At 48.6% G+C, this 21704-nt stretch overlaps 1 protein-coding gene across 5 annotated transcripts in view; it reads left to right on the forward strand.

Annotated features, from left to right (window-relative positions):
• The window catches only part of rmdn3 (regulator of microtubule dynamics 3), a 430747-nt gene that overhangs the window by 37550 nt on the left and 371493 nt on the right, over window positions 1-21704 (forward strand). For all 5 annotated transcript variants that reach the window (XM_070878790.1, XM_070878791.1, XM_070878788.1 and 2 more), the window contains exon 3: window positions 11714-11860. In XM_070878790.1, coding sequence (XP_070734891.1) covers window positions 11714-11860 — 147 coding nt within the window. The remainder of the gene's footprint in view (window positions 1-11713; window positions 11861-21704) is intronic.

Consider the following 21704-nt stretch of genomic DNA (forward strand, 5'->3'; position numbering starts at 1 on the left):
GTTGCAGGTCATGAATTCTTTGAATTCGGCACTTGTGAAGCATGGCCCATTGTCACTGACTTGGACGTCGGGCAGGCCGTGCGTGGCAAACATAGCTCTTAGACTTTCAATGGTGGCCGTGGACGTGCTTCCAGACATTATTGCACATTCAATCCATTTTGATTAAGCATCCACGACAACTAAAAACATTTTGCCTAGGAATGGGCCTGCATAGTCTACATGGATCCTTGACCACGGTTTGGATGGCCAGCACCATAAACTTAGCGGTGCCTCTCTGGGTGCATTGCTCAACTGAGAGCAAGCGTTGCACTGGTGTACACATGACTCTAAATCTGAGTCGATGCCTGGCCATCACGCATGGGATCTGGCTATGGCTTTCATCATCACGATGCCTGGGTGGGTGCTGTGTAGTTCCCCAATAAATTATCTCTGCCTTTCTTGGGCAAAACCACACGATTGCCCCACAAGAGACAGTCCGCCTGCAGGGACAGCTCATCTTTGCATCTATGGAATGGCTTAATCGCTTCCTGCATCTCCACTGGGACACTGGACCAGCTCCCTTGGAGGACACAGTTTTTTTTACCAGGGCCAGTAAAGGATCCTGGCTGGTCCAGGTCCTGATCTGGAGGGTCATAACGGGGGATTTCTTGTGCTCAAATGCCTCATGACCATAAGCAAGTCCGCTGGCTGTGCCATTTCCACCCCGGTGGTGGACAAAGGCAGCCGACTGAGAGCATCTGTGCAGTTCTCTGTGCCTGGTCTGTGGCGAATTATATAGTTGTATGCCGACAGCGCGAGCGCCCATCTTTGGATGTGGGCGAAGGCATTGGTATTGATCCCTTTGCTCTCCGAGAATAGTGATATGAGCGGCTTATGGTCTATTTCAAGTTCGAACTTGAGATCAAACAAGTACTGGTGCATTTTCTTTACCCCGTAAACGCACGCCAGAACCTCTTTTTCAACCATGCTATAGGCCCTTTCGGCCTTGGACAAACTCCTGGATGCATACGCAACCGGTTGCAAAATTCCCGATTCATTCGCCTGTTGTAACACGCACCCGACCTTGTAGGACGATGCATCGCAAGCTAACACTAGTCGTTTTACATGGGTTATACAGGACAAGCAGCTTGTTAGAACAGAGTAAAGTTCTGGATTTCTTAAAGGCTGCCTCTTGTGAATTCCCCCATACCCAGTCGTCTCCCTTGCACAGTAGTGCATGCAGGGGTTCTAATAGGGTGCTTAACCCAGGTAGGAAATTACCGAAGTAGTTACGGAGTCCCAGAAACGTCCGCAGCTCCATCACGTTCCGTGGTCATGGCGCGTTCTTGATGGCCTCCGTCTTGGCGCTGGTAGGTCTGATGCCGTCTTCTGCGATCCTTCTTCCTAAGAATTCGACGTCCTGTGCCAGGTAAACACACTTCGAGCGTTTCAACCTGAGTCCCACGTGATCCAACCGACTAAGAACCTCCTCCAGGTTCTTCAAGTGCTCCATGGTGTCCTGACCTGTAATCAATATGTCGTCCTGGAAGACCACTGTACAAGGAACCGACTTTAGCAGGCTTTCCATGTTTCGCTGGAAGATCACTGCAGCCGACAGAATCCTGAACGGGCACCGGTTGTAAATAAATAGGCCTTTGTGCGTGTTGATGCAGGTGAGGCCTTTTGAAGATTCCTCCTACTCCTGCGTCATGTAGGCCGAGGTCAGGTCCAGCTTGGTGAACGTCTTCCCTCCAGCCAGCATTGCAAATAGGTCGTCTGCCTTGGGTAGCGGGTATTGGTCCTGCAGCGAAAAACAGTTAATTGTTAGTTTATAGTCACCGCAAATTCTAACTGTACCATCCTCCTTGAATACCGGAACAATCGGACTGGCCCAGTCGTTGAACTCCACTGGCGCGATGATGCCCTCGCGTTGCAGCCTGTCCAGCTCGATTTCCACTTTTTCACGCATCATGTACGGTACCATCCGAGCCTTGTGGTAGATAGGTCACGTACCGGGAACCAAATGGATCTGCACTTTCTCCCCCGAGAAGCTTCCAATGCCTGGCTCGAATAACGATGGGAACTTGCTTAGAATCTGGGTGCATGCGGTGTCGTCAACTGACGAAAGCGCTCAGATGTCGTCCCAATTCCAGCGGATTTTCTCCAGCCAGCTTCTGCCAAATAACGTGGGGCCATCCCCTGGCACAATCCACAGCGGGAGTTCGTGTACTGCTCCATCATAGGAGACTTTGACTTCAGCACTGTCACTTACTGGGATTAGCTCCTTTGTATAAGTCCTTAACTTTGTGTGAATGACGCTGAGCTTGGGCCTGTGTGCCTTCTTCCCCCACAGCCTGTCGAAGGCCGTTTTACTCATTATGGACTGCCTTGTCCCTGTGTCCAGCTCCATAGACATTGGAATATTGTTCAGCTCAACTTTCAACATTATTGGTGGGCATTTTGTCGTGAACGTGTGTACCCCGTACACCTCTGCCTTCTCCGTACGAGTTTCCAATTCCGTCTGACCCACTGTGGACCGATCTTCCTCTGCAATGTGGTGCAGGATTTGCAGCTTGCCTGCACATTCATTGGAGGTGTCCCATTGTTCTGCAGCCATTGCACGCATAGCGCTTAAAGCGGCATTGATGGCCCCGCAGCGCCAACAGGTTGTTAACTGCCTCGCATTAACAGATGATGGCAGAATCTGGGTCAATTGAGTTCGGGCCACAGCAGCCGGCGTGTACCTTTGTCCCTGTACATTTCTACTCAAAACCGACGTTACTTTATGCGCAGTACTTGCCGAAATTTCTTTGTTCTGCAAAATTTGCTTGGTGTTGTCGCTGGTGGACATAAGTGCTTGGGCTATTGTTATGGCTTTACTCAGATTCGGAGTTTCTACAGTCAATTGTTTGCGAAGGATTGTCTCATGTCCGATGCCCAGTACAAAAAGTCTCTGAGTATTTGTCCTAGGAATCCCTCAAACTCACAATGTCCTGCAAGGTGCCTTAGTTCGGTGACGTAGCTCGCCACTTCCTGGCCCCTCCCCCCCCCCCAATCGTTGACACGTGTAGAACCGATATCTCTCCATCAAAATACTTTCCTTAGCATTTAGGTGCTCCCGGACCAGTGTACACAGTACTTCGTAGGATTTATCTGTTGGTTTAATCGGGGCCAGGAGATTCTTCATGAGGCCATAGGTAGTGGCCCAACAGACGGTTAGGAGGATCGCCCTTCGTTTGGTCATGTTCTAGTCCCCTTCCAGCTTGTTGGCTATGAAGTATTGGTCGAGTCTCTCCACGAAGGCCTCCTAATCATCCCCCTCCAAGAACTTCTCCAGGATGCCGACTGTACTTTGCATTTTTGCATGGTTCGTTACCTCGCCACCAATTGTTATATTCATAATAAATGGTCAGACCGAGTACTGTGTGTAATGAGCAAGTGTGACCTTAACTCCTTTATTGTAGTTCCAGAGTGCAGGTAACTCGTGGGTGGCCTGCTTATATACTGTACTCCCAAGGGATGCTGGAATCCCTTGGGACTCCAAGAGGTAGACCCTCTGGTGGACAGGTGTGATGCAGGTTACAAGGGGTTAAATACATAACATCGCTCCCACTGTTGTACTAACTTTGGAGGAGGTGCCGCTCATGGAGGTGACTGCCCCTTCCGAGACTAGTGGTTTGAGTGCTGGTGGGACATTCCATGTTTTCACACCTTTTGAGGTTGCAGGTCCCAGTGGTGTGGTGCAGTGAGGTTCACCCAAGGCCCCACCATCCCAGGCTGTGGGTCCCAGTGGTGTGGTGCAACGAGCCACACCCGTTGAGAGGAGGGGAAGGAGAACTCGATCGCGCTCTCGAGGTGCAGGATCTAACAGCTGTGGTTCAGATGATGTCATTGAGTGCAGAGAGCATTGACCTTACCCGATCACTCCTGGGTGCCATCAGTGGTGTGCGTGATGAGGTAGCGGGACTGTCGGGAAAAGTAACAGCAATGACACGAGAAATGGGAACGATATCCGGGACCATCAGTGAGGGAATAGTGGCCATGAGGGAGGGAATGTTGCAGGTAGTTCAGACAGTTTTGCTCAACGTGAGGGAGGATATATTGCAGGTCATCGAGACACTGTCAGAGCACATGAGGGATGACATGTTGGAGTTAACTGCAGCAATAAGGGAACACGCCCAGACCCCGCGCCCATTGACAGAATCAACTGTCACTCCCACTCTAATCCCCACACCAGTCTTTGAAGAGCCCAAAGCTGGGCCCTCCAACTTGCCGCCTGGGTCCCTCCCCCACCGCCCCCCCCCCTCGAGGTGCGCAGTACCGGAGATATTAGAAAGAATAAGCTTGGTACCAAGCTAGAAATACTGCGCTACCGCCTGCAGGCAGGTGTGATGAAGTGTCCAAGACCAAGCGCAGCGAGCGATCTTGGAATAAGGTGGAGGAGACATAGGTGGGTGCAGCCTTCCTTTGCTGCTGTTGTTGTAAGTTATGTAAATTTACAAGTTTATAAAGTTTTTAAGTGATCTTAAAGTAAAGTTTGATACAAAAATAATTTTATTAAAATTAAGTTAAGTACATTGTTAAACTTTTGAATAAGTGTATTTTACATTAAAACTGAATCATCATGTTCCATTAACACAACACAACATTACGGAACAGCTCCAAACAGTAAACATGATCCATGTGGAATAGTCGCTGAGCCCTCCAGCATCATTGAAGCGTTCACGGATCGAGAAATCGTTAAAGGGGCACGATGGCTCACCCTCCTCCACCGTTGTGCTCCAGCCTCGGTCACTTGCATGGCTTCCTCATCCTTGTCGACCTCCTCTTCCTGCTCGTCATCTGCATCTTCCACATCATTATCATCAGCCACTCTCACCGCAGATGGGTCTTCCACTACCAGGTGCTGCTGCCTCATGATACAGCATGTAGCACACAACTGTGAACTGACCGACAATCTCGGGAGTACAGCAAGTAGCCTCCGGAATGGTCCAGGCATCGGAAATGCTGCTTCAATATGCCAATGGTCCTCTCAATGATGCTGCGCGTTGCAATGTGCGACATGTTGTATTCACAGTCAGCTTCGGTCCAGGTTACGCATAGGGGCGTCATGAGCCAGGTGGTGAGGCTATACTCTGTCTTCCAGTAGCCAGCTCTGCCCTTCTGGCTGCTGCTGCTGAAACATGGCAGATATAATGTTGCGTAGGATGAATGCATCATGGGTGCTCCCAGGGTATCTTGCATTGACTGACATGGTATGATGCATGTCGTCACACACGAGCTGTACATTTATGGGGTGGAAGCCATTTCTGTTCCTGTACATCTCTGAATCCTCCAAAGGTGCTCCCAAGGCAATGTGGATACAATCAATGCAGCCCTGTACCTTTTGGAAAGCCTGAAATCCTGGAGAAGCCCGAAGCCCACAGCCCTGTCATGGATTGCTTGGGTGGTCATGGGGAACTTTATGAAGTCATTCCTCCGCACATACAGTGCAGCCGTCACCTGGCGAATGGAGACATGTATTGCATGTTGCAAGATGGCGCGCACATCCCCAGTTGTAGCTTGAAACAATCCGGAGGCATAGAATGAAAGTGCAGCTGTAACCTTCACTTCAACTGACAAAGCAGTCCTCTGATGCTTCTAGGTTGCAGGTCTGCTTTGACCAACTCACAGATCTCAGTTACAACTTCTTTGCGGAAATGCAGCCTTCTGACACAGTCTGCATCACTCAGGTGGAGGTACGAACGCCTGTCTTGATATACTGGAGGTGGGTAAGGCCTCCTGCCCAGCACCCTACGGGCTCTGATGTTCCTGATGCGATGAAGTCGAATCAATTGTCTCCTACATAGCGCCATGATGCAGAAGGCTCGCACAAGGTATGGCATTGTCAGTATTGCCCCCATACTTAAATTTAACCTTTGAAAGAAGCTCAAAATGGCGGGAAAGCAGGTAGATAGGACGGGTTCGCAGTTCTCTCTCTCCCCAAGGTCTGTATGGATGGAACACATCCAAAGGTCTTGTGACTTCTCCTCTTTCCTCCCCCCCCCCCCCCCCCCCCCCCCCCGGCTTAACTATTTGCAGTCTTGTGACTTCACCCCTTCTCTCTCTCTTTCCCCCCACCCCCACTCATTGCAGCCTTCAGTGCAGAAGCCTTCCGATCGACACCTCGCGTGCTCTCTCTCTCTCTCTCTCTCTCTCTCTCTCTCTCTCTCTCTCTCTCTCTCTCTCTCTCTCTCTCTCTCTCTCTCTCTCTCTATCCTACCCCCACCCACCACCACTGCTTGTTTTGTAACCGAGCCACTTTGTCCGGGCGCGGGGCTGATTCTGCCGGCCAAAGCTATGACCCTCCAGCCCTGCTTCAAGACGTTGGGTGGTGGCGTGTGAGTGAGTAAAATAAATGAGAGAACATTTGAAATCCAACAAATTTACACTTCTATGTTGACAGGTTAAAAAAAGTTGAACTTTATTATTGATTTTGACTCCCTCCAAAATCTTCGATTTAAAAGCAATGTCGTTTTTCAGTGCCGATTTGTGAATGTGCACTGGTTTTCTTAAGTACTCAGAAGGTTTTTTGGGAGTGGCCAGATACGCCGACCGAGGAGGAAAAACTGTTCGGCAAACTGCGAAAAATTGAAAAAACCGTGGCAGACATGAGGGAACGCCCCTCATGACGTTAAAAAAAAAACTGGCCTAGAAAAATCATAACTAAGTCAGTTACGCCGGCGCAGATCGCAGGGGAAAACTTGGAAAAAAGTAAATACACCAAAAAAACCGACGCAAATAACCGGGGAAAATTGAGCCCTAGATGTTGTGTGTTTATCTCCCCCCGCCCCCGCCCCATCTCTCAGCAGACCACAAGACGAGCCACTTGTATACAATCTGAAGATATTGAGCGTACTGAGAATTTCTGATTCGTCACTTGCTTTTTAAAATTTTTTTTAAAATTTCCACTTTACGAACTTCACCCCTTTGTTCACATTTAAAAAAAGGGTTTAGTGAGTAAGACCTAAAGATTTGCATTATTTTGAACCTCAAAATAGTTTTTCAGGCTACAGATACTGTTCCCTCACAACAACACATGCACACTGTCTAATCCCAAACAGTAATATACACTACAGCTGAACTGTAAGATCTTGTGTCTAGTATATAGTTCATTTCTGCTGCTTCGTACTAAGTTGATTTGAAAAAGCCAGTGTATTTGACATTTTGTATATATACTTTGATACACTTGTGTAAGCTCTCACCATATTTCTCAAAACAAACCTGTTTCAATCTAGAGCATATTTAAAGCTCATCCTGAGTATATTTAATCCACTGCTACTTTCTATGGGCCCAAGTTTCCACATGATTTGCGCCTGACTTTTAGGAGCAACTGGTGGAGAATGGACTATCTTAGAAATCGCAATTCTCCACGTTTTTTTTTCTGCAGTTCTAGTCAGGTAGAACAGTTCTACTTTGGAACAGAATTTTTTCTTCAAAAGGAGGCGTGTCCGGCCACTGACACCTGATTTCAAAGTTTCCACAGTGAAAACGTACTCCAAATTAACTTAGAATGGAGCAAGTGAAGATTTTTGTAGAACTGAAAAAACCTGTTCTACATATTAAATAATCAGGCGCAGGTTACAAATTAGGCGTCCAGAACGAGGTGGGGGGGGAGGGAAGGGAACTCATTAAATTCTACAATAAATCCTTATTTATACTTCTACAAATATTATACAAATAAATCCAACCTGAATAAACATTTATAAGCAAAGAAAAGATTAAATAAACCATCTTCCTACCTGTGTGAAAGTGCTTCAGGCACGGGGAATGCTGCAGTCAGCCTGAGGCGCCCGTTCTTCCCGCGGGGGTGGGGGGGAGGAGGAGGCGCCCGTTCTTTCCGTGGGGGGGGGGGGGGGGTAGGAGGCACCCGTTCTTCCCGCGGGGGGAGGGGAGAGGAGGCGCCCGTTCTTCCCGCGGGGGGGGGGGTGGGGGGAAGGAGACAGTGAGAAGGCTGCAAGTGCTGATGTGCTGATGGCAATGTGCTTTTATTAAAAAAATGTTCAAAAATTAAACAGCTACAAAGAACTACAAAAATGGCCGAGTGCCAATGTTTTTTTCACACTGAGCATGCGCGAACGCTCCAACGCGCACGCGCAGCGTTGCCGGCAGGAAAAAAACTAATTTAAATAGTACCCGCCCCCTCCCACTTACAAAATCGGCGCGAGTGTAGGCTCCACCCCCCTGGGCGCCGCGCCAGGCACACAAGGAGCTGCAGAACGCTCCAGAATCGCGATTTTTTTTTTTTAGGCGCCGTTTTAGGCGCGAAAAACGGGCGCCCAGCTCGGAGGGGTGCCCGTTTTTTATCGTGTGGAAACTTGGGCCCTATATCTAGTGACTTCAGCCATTTTCATATTAACAGTGTCATCAATAGGAGCTGCACTGTACTTTCACTGTCAACAGCATCCAACATTATAGAAACATATACAGGTGCAGCGTCGATAATCCGGAGTTCCGGAATAATCCGGACTCCAGGACAATTGGTGGCAGGGTCGTCCGGAATCCGTAAAATGTTCCGGAATCCGGATCTGACGACCCTGCCGACCTCGGGGCTTCGCCGTTGCCTGACCTCTGGCCTCGCCTCACTGCCACTCGCCTCGTCCATTTGCCTCACCTCCACTGCCCTTACCTCGGGACCTCCTCGCCGGCCCGCCCGAACACCACCTCGGCGAGGCCCTGCCCATCTGAACACCACCTTGGCGGGGCCCACCTGAACACCTCCTCGGCGGAGCCAGCTCAACGACGTTCTCCTCGGTGGGCCCCGGTCGACGACGTTCTCCTCGGTAGGGCCCCGGCCGACAACGTTCTCCTCAGCAGGGCCCCGGCTGACGACGTTCTCCTTGGTGAGCATCGCCCGCCGCCGACCCCTCGGCGAGACCCCGCCCAACAACGACCCCCTCGGCAGGGCCCCGCTCGAAGACGTCATCCTCAGCGGGACTGGATGGTCCGAACAGCTCCTCGGCGGGAATCCACCTGCACCTCCATCCCCCCACCTCCCCCCACCTTACATTCCGAAATCCGGAAATACCCAAACCTGGGCTCGGGTATTTCTGGATTTGTGACGTCAGAAAGCAAATCGAAAGCCTGGATTCCGGAACTGCCTCGATCCTAAGGGTACTGGATTTTAGGCGCTGCACCTGTACTATGCTTTGAGCTGTATCTGGGACTTTTCCTGAGCCTTGAAGGCAGCCATTAGAAATGGCCTTTCCCCCTTCAGCAGCCACAATACAGTTTATCAACAAACGAGTAAAGCAAAATTGAGAGCAGTGCTTGGAGAGTTCGGGCCTGTTCTTACAATTCCTCTCCCAGCATTGCACACTTTGTTTGGTAACTTTAAATGCCTGGCATCTGTCGATGTAGCTTGCTGGTCTGAGTCTGTGGACTCACTGGTTTGTGTCCATCAGGACTCGCTGGTCTGTGTCGATGTGGCTCGCTGATCTGTGCCGATGTGACTTGCTGGTTTGTGTCTGTGGACCTGTTTGTGTCCTAAATAAAAACAGAAAATACTCAATCTCAGCAGAGCATGCAGCATCTGTAGGGAGAAAGAGAGTTGATGTTTCAGGTCGATGACCCCTTGTCAGAACTGGCGAAAGTTGAACTTGACTTTTGAGTCCAAAAGGCTGTAAAGTGCCTAAACCCAAGATGGGGTGCTGTTCCTCAAGCTTGCATTGAGCTAGTCTGTGTCCTTGTGGAATTGCTGGTCTGTGTCAATATGGACTTGGCGTTTGTGGTCCGGCCAGTGTGTGGCCACGCGGTCCAGCCGGTCTGCCATTATAGATCGCTGGTTTGTGGCGAGGTGGACTTGCTGTTCTGTGACCATGTGGACTTGCTGGATTGAATTGTTGTAGACTTGCTGGTTTGTGGATAAGGTCTGTTAAGGATAAAATAAGCATGGACAGGTACACACAATAATCAAAAAGGCTAATGGAATGCTAGCCTTTATATCTAGAGCATTGGAATACATGGGGATAGAAATTACGCTACAACTAGACAAAGCTCTGGTTAGACCACATCTAGAACACTATGAGCAGTTCTGGACACTACACCCTAGGGAGGATATATTGGCTTTGAGGGAATGCAGGGTAGATTTAGCAGAATGATACCTGGACTCCAAGACTTAAATTATGAGGAGAGATTACACAAACTAGGGTTGTGTTCCCTGGAATTTAGAAGGTTAAGGGCTGATTTGATCAAGGTTTTCAAGATATTAAGGGGAACTGATCGGGTCAATAAAGAGAAACTATAATCTATTGGTTGGGGAGTCTGGAACTAGGGACATAGTCTAAAAGTTAGAGTCAGGCCTTTCAGGAGTGAAGTTAGGAATCACATCGACACGCAAAGGGTGGTAGAAATTTGGAACTCTCTTCTGCAAACGCAGTTGATGCTAGATCAATTGTTACTGAGATCGATAGATGTTTGTCAACCAAAAGTATTAAGAGATATGGGGCAAAGGCCGGTATCTGGAGTTAGGAAACAAATCAGCCATGATCTCATTGAAGATGGAACAGGCTTAAGGGGCGAAATGGCCTTCTCCTGTTGCTATGTTCCTAAGTAGGAACAGAGTGTTTAAGACCCCTTTTATAGAGTTTGACAGGAATTTGCTTTAATCACTTTAAATATTCCTATCCTAAAATATTGAAGATGCAAATTAAAAATAAAAAAAAATAGAGGTTGATGTTAAGTATTGTTTGACTAACTTAACTAGGCTTAGAAGTTGTATTAAAAAATTTTTTTTTTTAAATTTGACCCTTGCAATGCTGAAGCTTCATTATAGCAAACTGTTTCCACAAAGTTCCCATTACATTGACATTCAGTGGGATTACCATCGCTGAATACAGCACCATCAACACCCTGGGGCTCATCATTGACCAGAAACTTAACTGGACCAGCCACATAAATACTGTGGCTACAAGAGCAGATCAGAGGTTGGATGTTCTGCAGCAAGTGATTCAACTTCTAACTCCCCAAAGCCTTTCCACCATGTACAAGGCACAAGTCAGGAGTGTGATGGAATATTCTCCACTTGCCTGGATGAGTGCAGCTCCAGGAACACTCTAGAAGCTCAACAGCATTCAGGCCAAAGCAGCCCGCTTGATTGGCATCCCATCCACCACTTTAAACATTCACTCCCTCCACCACTGGCGCACCGTGGCTGCAGTGTGCACCGTCTACAAGATGGACTGCAACAACTCGCCAAAACTTCTTCAGCAGTACCTTCCAAACCTGTGACCTCTACCACCTAGATGGACAAGGGCAGCAGGTGCATTGGAATACCATCACCTCCAAGTTCCCCTCCAAGTTGCATACCATCCTGACTTGGAAAGATATTGCCGTTCCTTCATCGTCGCTGGGTCAAAATCCTGGAACTCCCTCACAGCACTATGGGAGTACCTTCACCACACGGACGGCAGCGGTTCAAGGAGGCGGCTCACCACCACCTTCTCGAGCGCAATTACGTTGGGCAATAAATGCTGGCCTTGCCAGCAACGCCCACATTCCATGAATGAATAAAAGAAATTACAGAAATGTTTGGCTCCAAAGAGCAACTCAGTCCTTACTAAGAGCTTACCAGTGTCCCAATCTGCTTGGTTAGCATAGGGAGAAGTTGACTCCATTTGGACCACACTGCTTCCATTATATAGGATCTTAATGTGAAAAAAATTGAATGTACTAAGTTATGTTCTGTTTAACAAAGGTCAAGTTTAGAGCGGTGTCAAAAAGCATCAAGAAAGAAGAAACTAGGATTTTACAAGGAAAGAAGTAATTCTGTTGAATCAAACTCCATCTATTTCACAGCCAGCACTGGAACTAAGAGCAGCTGTGAAACAGAGAGCGAAGGAGGGTGAGTAAAGCATTCTGTGGTAATACGAATCTAAAATAGTGCCATATTTTTGCATGTTTTCTCTGTACATATGTGCACCTCAAGGCAAAGGACTGAGAAATGAAACATTACCCAATAGTCGTATTAGGTCATCTAACATGGGTGTAATGGGTTTTGAAAGTGTTCGATATACTGCCTACACCATGTTCTTAACTTAAACCTAAGATCACGAGAGGGATATTTGTGTTTTGTATTCATGTTTGTGGTCTATGAATTGGATTGCCAAAGTAGTAATTGTGGAATTTTTTGAGGATGTAACCAGTAGAGTGGACAGGGGAGAGCCAGTGGATGTGGTGTATTTGGACTTTCAAAAGGCTTTTGATAAGGTCCCACACAAGAGATTGGTATGCAAAATGAAAGCACATGGTATTGGGGATAATGTACTGACGTGGATAGAGAACTGGTTGGCAGACAGGAAACAGAGAGTCGGGATTAACGGGTCCTTTTCAGAATGGCAGGCAGTGACTAGTGGAGTGCCGCAGGGCTTAGTGCTGGGACCCCAGCTCTTTACAATATACATTAACGATTTGGATGAAGGAATTGAGTGTAATATTTCCAAGTTTGCAGATGACACTAAACTGGGTGGCAGTGTGAGCTATGAGGAGGACGCTAAGAGGCTGCAGGGTGACTTGGATAGGTTAGGCGACTGGGCAAATACATGGCAGATGCAGTATAATGTGGATAAATGTGAGGTTATCCACTTTGGGGGCAAAAACACGAAGGCAGAATATTATCTGAACGGCAGATTAGGAAAAGGGGAGGTGCAGCGAGACCTGGGTATCATGATTCATCAGTCATTGAAGGTTGGCATGCAGTTACAGCAGGCGGTGAAGAAGGCAAATGGTATGTTGGCCTTCATAGCAAGGGAATTTGAGTACAGGAGCAGGGAAGTCTTACTGCAGTTGTGCAGGGCCTTGGTGAGGCCCCACCTGGAATATTGTGTTCAGTTTTGGTCTCCTAATCTGAAGAAGGACATTCTTGCTATTGAGAGAGTGCAGCAAAGGTTTACCAGACTGATTCCTGGGATGGCAGGACTGTCATATGAGGAGAGACTAGATCGACTGGGCCTGTATTCACTGGAGTTTAGAAGGATGAGAGGGGATCTCATAGAAACATATAAAATTCGGACGGGACTGGGCAGGTTAGAATGCTCCCAATGTTGGGGAAGTCCAGAACCAGGGGACATAGTCTTAGGATAAGGGGTAAGCCATTTAGGACTGAGATGAGGAGGAACTTCTTCACTCAGAGAGTTGTTAACCTATGGAATTCCCTACCGCAGAAAGTTGTTGATGCCATTTCGTTAGACATATTCAAGAGGGAGTTAGATATGGCCCTTGCAGCTAAAGGGATCAAGGGGTATGGAGAGAAAGCAGGAACGGGGTACTGAAGGAATGATCAGCCATGATCTTATTGAATGGTGGTGCAGGCTCGAAGGGCCGGATGGCCTGCTCCTGCACCTATTTTCTATGTTTCTATGTCATGTGGAGGGTATTGTGAATGATTCAGATGGCTGTCCAAATTTCAAATCAATTTTTTGGTTTTACCTCTTCTATTAGTAGGAAAGTGTCATACTCACTGACATAGAAAGGTGACTGTTGTTGTTTTTGGTTCTTTGCTTCCCTACATTACCGCAAGAAGATTGGGAATTGTCACTTATCTTTATAGCAATATTTTGCAATTGATTGAGCAATTCCTATGTCCATTATACGTAACAATATATAGTACAAATCAGTAAATGTTGCTGAGTGCATTTGTGCCATCACAGGGTTAAAAAGTGGAGTAACATGCAATATACAGAAACAATGGTGCCCTGCAGCATGAAGAGAGCAAAAGAAAGTGCACCCAAGGGGGATTTTCCCTCATTCCTTTGGCGTCGGTAGCTGACTTCCATCAGTGCTTATATTATCCTGTTCACTTATCTATTTGTAGTCCATCCAATTTTACAGTTATTATAGTTGTTTATAGGAAACAGTGAACGAGAGTGAATGAATGAATTTTCCTGTATCTTTACCCATAGGAAGCTGTTTATGTATCCCAGCCTTCTATTTTGAATCAGTTAATTTTGTTAGTAGCTTTGGATAACAGTTTGCTTATATGAGGTTGTGAAAGCAGGAAATCTGTATTCAAAACATTGTTTTCAAAAACCAAGAATTGAAAATATCCTCTCTAGCTTTGAAAAACAGGATGAGAATTAATGCCTACTTGTGTCTCAAATAGGTTTCATACATTACAGGATGCGATCAATTAATTTAGTTTAGTGCTGGAACCATTAAACTATAAAATGTTCATTTGTTCTTCAAAAAGAGAAACCTAAGAGTGTTTTTTTTATTAACTAGGGAAAGGTTATTTCCTCTAGATGAAGAGTCAGTAGCAAGAGGCCATCGATTTAAAACTGTCAGAGAATAGAATAGAAGAAATTTCTTTGCACGGAGGGTTGTTGAACATGAATTGCTATGCCACACTTGAGGCAGAGAGCATTGCATCTTTTAAGGGAAGAGCAGATAAACCTTCAAGCAGAAGATGATCCAGGTTATTGAAGGAGATCAGGGCATTGGGAATATTTTGGGATTGCTCTAGCAAAGAACTGGCACAGACACGATAGGTTGGATTAGTCTTCTGTGCTGTAAACTTTGGTTCTTCATACCCTTGCTAATCATTGAGGTGGCACAATCTAATAGTAATACCTGCCTTCCTATATGGCTCATAGACATGGACCATGTACAGTAGACACCTCAAGTTGCTGGAGCAATATCACCAATGATATCTCCGCAAGATCCTACAAATCCCCTGGGAGGACAGGCGCACCAACATCAGCATCCTTGTCCAGGCTAACATCCCCAGTATTGAAGCACTGATCACACTCTATCAGCTCCGCAGGGCAGGCAACATTGTCCGCATGCTAGACACGAGATTCCCAAAGCAAATCCTCTACTCGGAGCTCCTTCACGGCAAATGAGCCAAAGGTGGGCAGCGGAAACGCTACAAGGACACCCTCAAAGCCTCCCTGATAAAGTGCAACATCCCCACTGACACCTGGGAGTCCCTGGCCGAAGACCGCCTTAAGTGGAGGAAGTGCATCTGAGAGGGCGCTGAGCACCTCGAGTCTCAATGCCGAGAGCATGCAGAAATCAAGCGCAGGCAGCAGAAAGAGTATGTGTGGCAAACCAGTCCCACCCTCCCATTCCCTCAACGACTATCTGTCCCGCCTTTGACAGAGTCTGTGGCTCTCGTATTAGACAGTTCAGCCACCAAAGAACTCACTTCAGGAGTGGAAGCAAGTCTTCCTCGACTCCGAGGGACTGCCTATGATGATGATGACAATTTAGTGCTGTTGGAAGGTTTTCAGATTTCCAGTTTTATTCGGAGCTCGGTGGTGTCACCATATATTCTCTTTTTTCCTAAACATTATCTAGTACTTCAGTAATGTCTGTTCTGTTCTCTTATTGTTGTTCATCTCATTGATACTAATTTCACAAACCTAAGAAAGAGAGTTGGTATTTTGCCTCGGGCTGGTCAGTTGAGAGGAGTGTCGCAAGGATCAGTGGTTGGGCCTCAGCTATTTACAATCTATATCAGTTACTTAGATGAGGGGACTGAGTGTAATATACAGGTGCAGCGTCGAAAATCCAGAGTTCCGGAACGTTCTGGAATCCGGCCTCTGGGACGATCGGTGGCAGGGTTGTTCGGTATCTGCAAAAAGTTCCGGAATCCGGACCCACCGCTGCCTGACCTCGGGGCCTCGCCCCGCCACCACTGCCCTTGCCTCGAGGTCGAGGCATCCTCAGCGGGGACCCGCCCAAACACCACCTCGGTGGGCCCGCCCGCCTGAACATCATCTTGGCGGGGCCCGGCCGCCCGAACATCTCCTTGGCGGGGCCCGCCCATCCGAACATCTCTTCGTGGGGCCCGCCTGCCTGCCTGAACATCTCCTCAGTGGGGCCTGCCTATCCAAACATCTCCTCGATGGGGTCTGCCCGCCCGAACAGCTCCTCGGTGAGGCTCGCCCACCCGTCCGAACATCTCGGTGGGGCCCGCCTGCCCGAACATCTCCTCGGTGGGGCCCGCCCGCCCGAACAGCTCCTCGGTGGGGCCCGCCCGAACAGCTCCTCGGTGGGGCCCGCCCGAACATCTCCTTGGTGGGCCCCGCCCGAACATCATCTCGATGGGGCCCGCCCACCCGCCCGAACAGCTCCTCGGTGAGGCCCGCCCACCCGCCCAAACACCTCGGTGGGGCCCACCCGTCCGAACATCTTGGTGGGGCCCGGCCGCCCGAACATCTCCTTGGTGGGGCCCGCCCGCCCGAACATCTTGGTGGGGCCCGCCCGCCCGAACATCTCCTCGGTGGGGCCCGCCCGAACATCTCCTTGGTGGGGTCCGCCCGCCCGCCCGAACATCATCTCGATGGGGCCTCCCCGCCCGCCCGAACAGCTCCTTGGTGAGGCCCGCCCGCCCGAACATCATCTCCGTGGGGCCCGCCCGCCCGAACATCTCCTTGGTGGGGTCAGCCCGCCCGCCCGAACATCATCTCGATGGGGCCCCCCCGCCCGCCCGAACATCTCCTCGGTGGGGCCCGCCCACCCGCCCGAACATCTTGGTGGGGCCTGGCCGCCCGAACATCTCCTCGGTGGGGCCCGCTGGAACATCTCCTCGGTGGGGCCCGCCCGCCCGAAATCGTCTCGGTGGGGCCCGCCCGAACATCTCGGTGAGGCCCGCCCGCCTGAACATCTCCACGGTGGGGCCCGCCCGCCTGAACATCTCCACGGTGGGCCCGCCCGCCCGGACATCTCCTCGGCGGGGCTCCAACCTTCTGTCCTCGGCGGGGTCCCCCCCCCAACCCCGCCTTTCTGACATTCCGAAATCCGGAAATACCTGAACCTGGATTCGGGTGTTTTCAGATTCGTGATGTCAGAAAGACGATCAAAAGCCCGGAATCTGGAATGGCCTCGGTCCCAAGTGTTCCGGATTCTCGACGCTGCACCTGTACCCAAGTTTGTTGATTATATAATTTGTACGCATTGTAATTGGACACTGCTAATGTTCTGCTTTTCTACCAGATACTTTGAATTTGTAAAGTTGTGATTAAAGATTTTTTGCAATCATAAGTATTACTTCTGGTGTCTCCCATTAAGCATAACATTTTACAACCTGAATTCTGGTAAAGGATCTGAGGCAGGTAGAAAAAGTATTGATTTGAAAGTTTGAGAGAAATCATGAATTCTATGGTGATAATTAAAGGCCATCTGACAAGGCTCTATTTGCTAAGCACTTGGTCTTTAGCACACCTTGGGCCCAAGTTTCGGGCCGCGCCTAGAACGGCGCAGCCCTAACCTGGATGCCCGTTCTTCACGTCACAAAGTGCGCCTAAAAAAAAATGGACCGATTCTCCGGCTCCCTGCAGGTCCTCTGGATCTGGGCACGGCGCAGCAAGAGCTGTGGGAGGTGGAACCAGGTCCCTGTGCTGAAAACAGTGCCGGGACCTCTGCACATGCGCGCTATAGTGGGTGCGCATGTGCAGTAGCTCCAGGCGCCCAAAACTGTGTGGGAGGGGCCCGAAGCACGCAGCCCCTAGCCCTGGCCGAATGGCCTCACTGGGGCTGCGTGGATAAGGCTACCTCCCACACCCAGCTCCTGCTTCCACCCAACCGGACCCGACTTGACTCCTGCTCCCCCCCACCCGCCCACGGACTGAACCCGACTCTGTCCCCCCGCCGACCTGACCTCCGCTCCCCCCGCCGACCTGACCTCCGCTCCCCCACCCCTGGACCCAGGACCCGACGCCACCTTCCTGTAAATCCGGTGCTGGGGGCGGGCCCAGCCCAAAGTCTTGGGCCCGGCCGGTTCAACCTCCTTCTCCCCTCCCTCTCTCCCTCCCTTCCCTCCTTCTCCTCTCCTCCCCCCTCACCTCTCCTTCTTCTCCTCCCCCCCTCTCTCCTCCCCCCCTCTCTCCTTCCCCCCCCTCTCTCCTTCCCCCCCTCTCTCCTTAGAGTGAGAGACACTGACAGAGCCACACTGTGGGGAGTGGTGGGGGGCCGTCCCAGCACGCTGTTGGAGGACTCCCGGTGCTGCAGTCGGTTAGTAGAAAATATTTTATTTATTGATTTTTTTTAAAATTATTTTTTATTAATTTTTTTTTGATTGATTTATTGGTTGATTTATTGATGTATTTATCATTTATTATTGATGATAGCTCTTTATTTGTAAAACTGAAGTGTTTAATGTTTGTAAACTTCCCTTTAAACCGCCCCCCCCCCCCATTTCCCTACGACCGATTTGTAACCTACACCTGATTTTCTAAGTGTAGACAAGGTTTTACTGAGCATACAAAAATCTACACTTACTCCAAAGTAACTTAGAATGGAGTATGTTTTCACTGTCTAAACTTTCAAAACGGTCGTAAGTGGCCGGACACGCCCCCTTTTGGAAAATAAATCTGTTCCAAACTGAAACTGTTCGAACTGACGAGAACTGGAGCAAACTAAATGCCGAGAATTGCAATTTCTAAGATACTCCATTCTAAACCAGTTGCTCCAAAAAAAACAGGAGCAACTCAGACCGAAACTTGGCCCCTATATTTCTTGGTTTTGATCTTCCAGAATTCCACATGGATTGGAAGGTAGTAAATGTAACCTTGCTGTTCAATAAATTGTGTTTGACAAAGCTATTGGATTTTTTTGGGGTGTAACTGACAGGGTAGATAAGGGGAACCAATGGATATAGGGCTAGACTTTCACTTTCTTATCATCCAATTACCGCCCAATTTAGCACCCGTTTTAACGTTTTCATTGCCTTACCGCCCAATTTTAGATAGACAAGCAAACTTGAGCCCATACATCGCCCAAGTACCGCCCAGCGCTTTTTTTTTAGAACCGCCCAGAATACAGCCCGCTATCAATATCGCTATGAAAAGGGTGCACTTAAGTGCCCCTGACCCAGCGATATGGATGCCATTTTCTAATCGGAGCTAAAGCTGGATTAAATTGCAGGTTAAACTTAAATCATTTTTTAGTGCATTTTATTGTTGTTTTGCAGGAATACTTTTAATTTCAGGGGTTTATAAAAAATATTTGCTTTAATTTGAGGAGAGATTAATGAAATTTGATTAATTTTTGAACAATTTACAGTAAAGTTACCTTTTTTTAAAAAAATGGTGCCTGTAATTTCTCAACCAATGCTGGCTACTAATTACATGCTGCAGAGTGCAGCTGGAAGAAGGTTTATTGAAGAGCATTATGTGCCCAAAGAGGTAGCAGACTGCTGAGGACTTGCCCACAACTCATTTACAGGGATAAGCGATCATACTTGGACTTTTCTGAGAACACGTGCGTTAGAAGGCTGTGCTTCCGAAAGGAGGTCATCAATGAGATGTGCCAGCTAATTAGGGGAGACCGGCAGCCTTCCAGCACCATCAAGACCACAGTGCCCGTTGACATTCAGTTAACTGTGACACTTTCATTCCATGCATCGGGCTCCTTTCAGGCATCAGCTGGCGACATTTGCTGCATCTCTCAGCACGCCACACATTGCTGCATTCGGCAGGTGACGGAAGCGCTTTACGCTATAAGGTTTGACTTTCTAAACTTCCCAATGACCAGGGAGGCACAGAGTGAAAGGGATCTGGGATTGTCGAGAATGGCAAACTTCCCTAAGGTACAGGGTGCAAAAGACTGTACGCACATCGCCCTGCGAGCACCCTTAGAGGATCCAGAGGTGTTTCGGAACCAAAAGGGATTCCTCTCCCTGAACATGCAGCTCGTTGTCGACCACAGTCAAATAATCATGGCAGTAAATGCCAATTTTCCAGGGAGCATTCATGATGCGAACATCTTGCGTGAGAGCACTGGCTCCGACCTCTTTAAAAGTTAGCCAGAAGGTCAATGCTGGGTGCTTGGTGATAAAGGATACAGCCTCACCACCTGGCTCTTGACCCCCTTCCGTAAGCCCCAGACAGGAGCCGAGCATCGCTACAATAACAGCCACATAGCCACACATAATATTATTGAAAAGACAATCTGAGTGCTGAAGCAGCGCTTCAGATGCCTGGACCACTCTGGGGGCAACTTAGAATACCACCTGGAGCAGGTCGCGGAGTTCATTGTGGTGCATTGCATGTTGCACAATTTGCCAATCAGAAGGGGGCGGGAAATTCCGCAGGTCCACCTCAGGACATAGTGGAAAAGCCAGTTAGAAAAGTGGAAGAGGAGGTCGAGGAGGAGTCTAGCGATGAAACCATGATACCAGCCACCCCAACACCGCTGGAGAAGACCTGTGGTGGTTACACAGCATCAAAACTGTTATGTCAGCAGCTCGTAAATGATGCTTTGCTTGAACGGTTACGAGTTCAGTTTAAAATGTCCATTGTTTATAACCCTTGCATTGATTGTATTGATTGTTGACCCCTCATTTAGCAAAACTGAGTGAGACACAGCACAAAAAATGTTAAGTTCAATAAAAGTTACATAAATGTTGAAAAAGGCTGAGTGTAAAGTAAATTAATAAATAATAAATAATTCTTTTAAAGGTTACTTTTGAAATAATTAAAATTAAAAAAAATTAACAAGATTGAAATAAGTAAACAATGCACTTTAAACACACAACACCCCAAACAGTAAACAATTTTTCAGAATAAAAAAACTACCCACCCACTAACAGTTAACAAAACAGAATACATTTTTATATTAACAATGAATAACAGCACCCACCAACCCACCAGCGCCCACCAACCCACTCACCCCCACAATCATTGACCAAAACAGGAAACATTTTTATTTTATTCCGCGTTTTCCCCTCCCTCCACCCGACACCCAAATGTTTATGCGGAAGACGCCGATGCCTAACCCTACCCCTGCCCCTGTCTGAATTGATGCCAGGGCATTGTGCAGCAGTGCGCCCCCAGCGGAGCTGCAGAGGGCGGGGTGACCGTGGCAGCGCCAAGTGTGGGGAATGTGGAGAGGTGGTAGGGTCTGACGACCTGTCCTCGGAGTCAGAAGAATCTGCATTCCCATGTGCTGTTGGCATGATTGGTACCTTGGGGTTCAGTGTCGTTCCCCGATTCCACTAGCCGCCGCATGGCGTCCACGGAATCAGCGATTCACTGCGTCACCGCAATCCGATCCGTCGTCTCCTCTGAATGGCGCGCTGATTGTGCTGTGATCACTTGTGCGAGTGCATCAGTTGCATCGAGGAGTTGTCGACCTATGTCGACGCTCACCCGAGGCAGCGCAACTATGTCCATCTCTGCGTCTGCCTGTCTTGCAGCAAGGATCTCATGCCGAATCAGCCTCCTCGGATTAGGCATGGGACCTATGACACTCGGTGTGCACTGCTGCACGACGTTTGGTCGGGCCACTTTCTCAGAGCCGAATTCATGAAAAATGAATTCGGCTGAGGAAGAGGTGGTCGCAGGCATGAAGGGACCCTTCCATGGACTGCAAAACCTCTCCAGTTCGACTTCCTGTGGCGGGTCGAGCATTAGTTGCACTTGATCAAGTTCATCCTCCTGCTCCTCTGAAAACGCTACATGCTCCTCTTCAGCTATAAAACAGGACAGAAAGGTAAGCGGGAAGGGGGGTGGCAGGGAGGGTGAAGGTGACATTTTATAACTTACATTGCGCATGAATATGAAGAGGCGCAACATTACTGCATATATTTCACAGAGTTACACTACATGCAATGGACATGTACAGAATTTACAGAGACTGCATGGCATTCTCATAATACTTCATAATGGTACAAGCTTTACAGTACAGTATAATTTATGCATTATGCACATCCCAGGGATCATTCGTCACTCATTTAGCACCAGCAT

This window comes from Pristiophorus japonicus, chromosome 4, assembly GCF_044704955.1.
Source record: "Pristiophorus japonicus isolate sPriJap1 chromosome 4, sPriJap1.hap1, whole genome shotgun sequence".
NCBI lineage: Eukaryota > Metazoa > Chordata > Chondrichthyes > Pristiophoridae > Pristiophorus > Pristiophorus japonicus.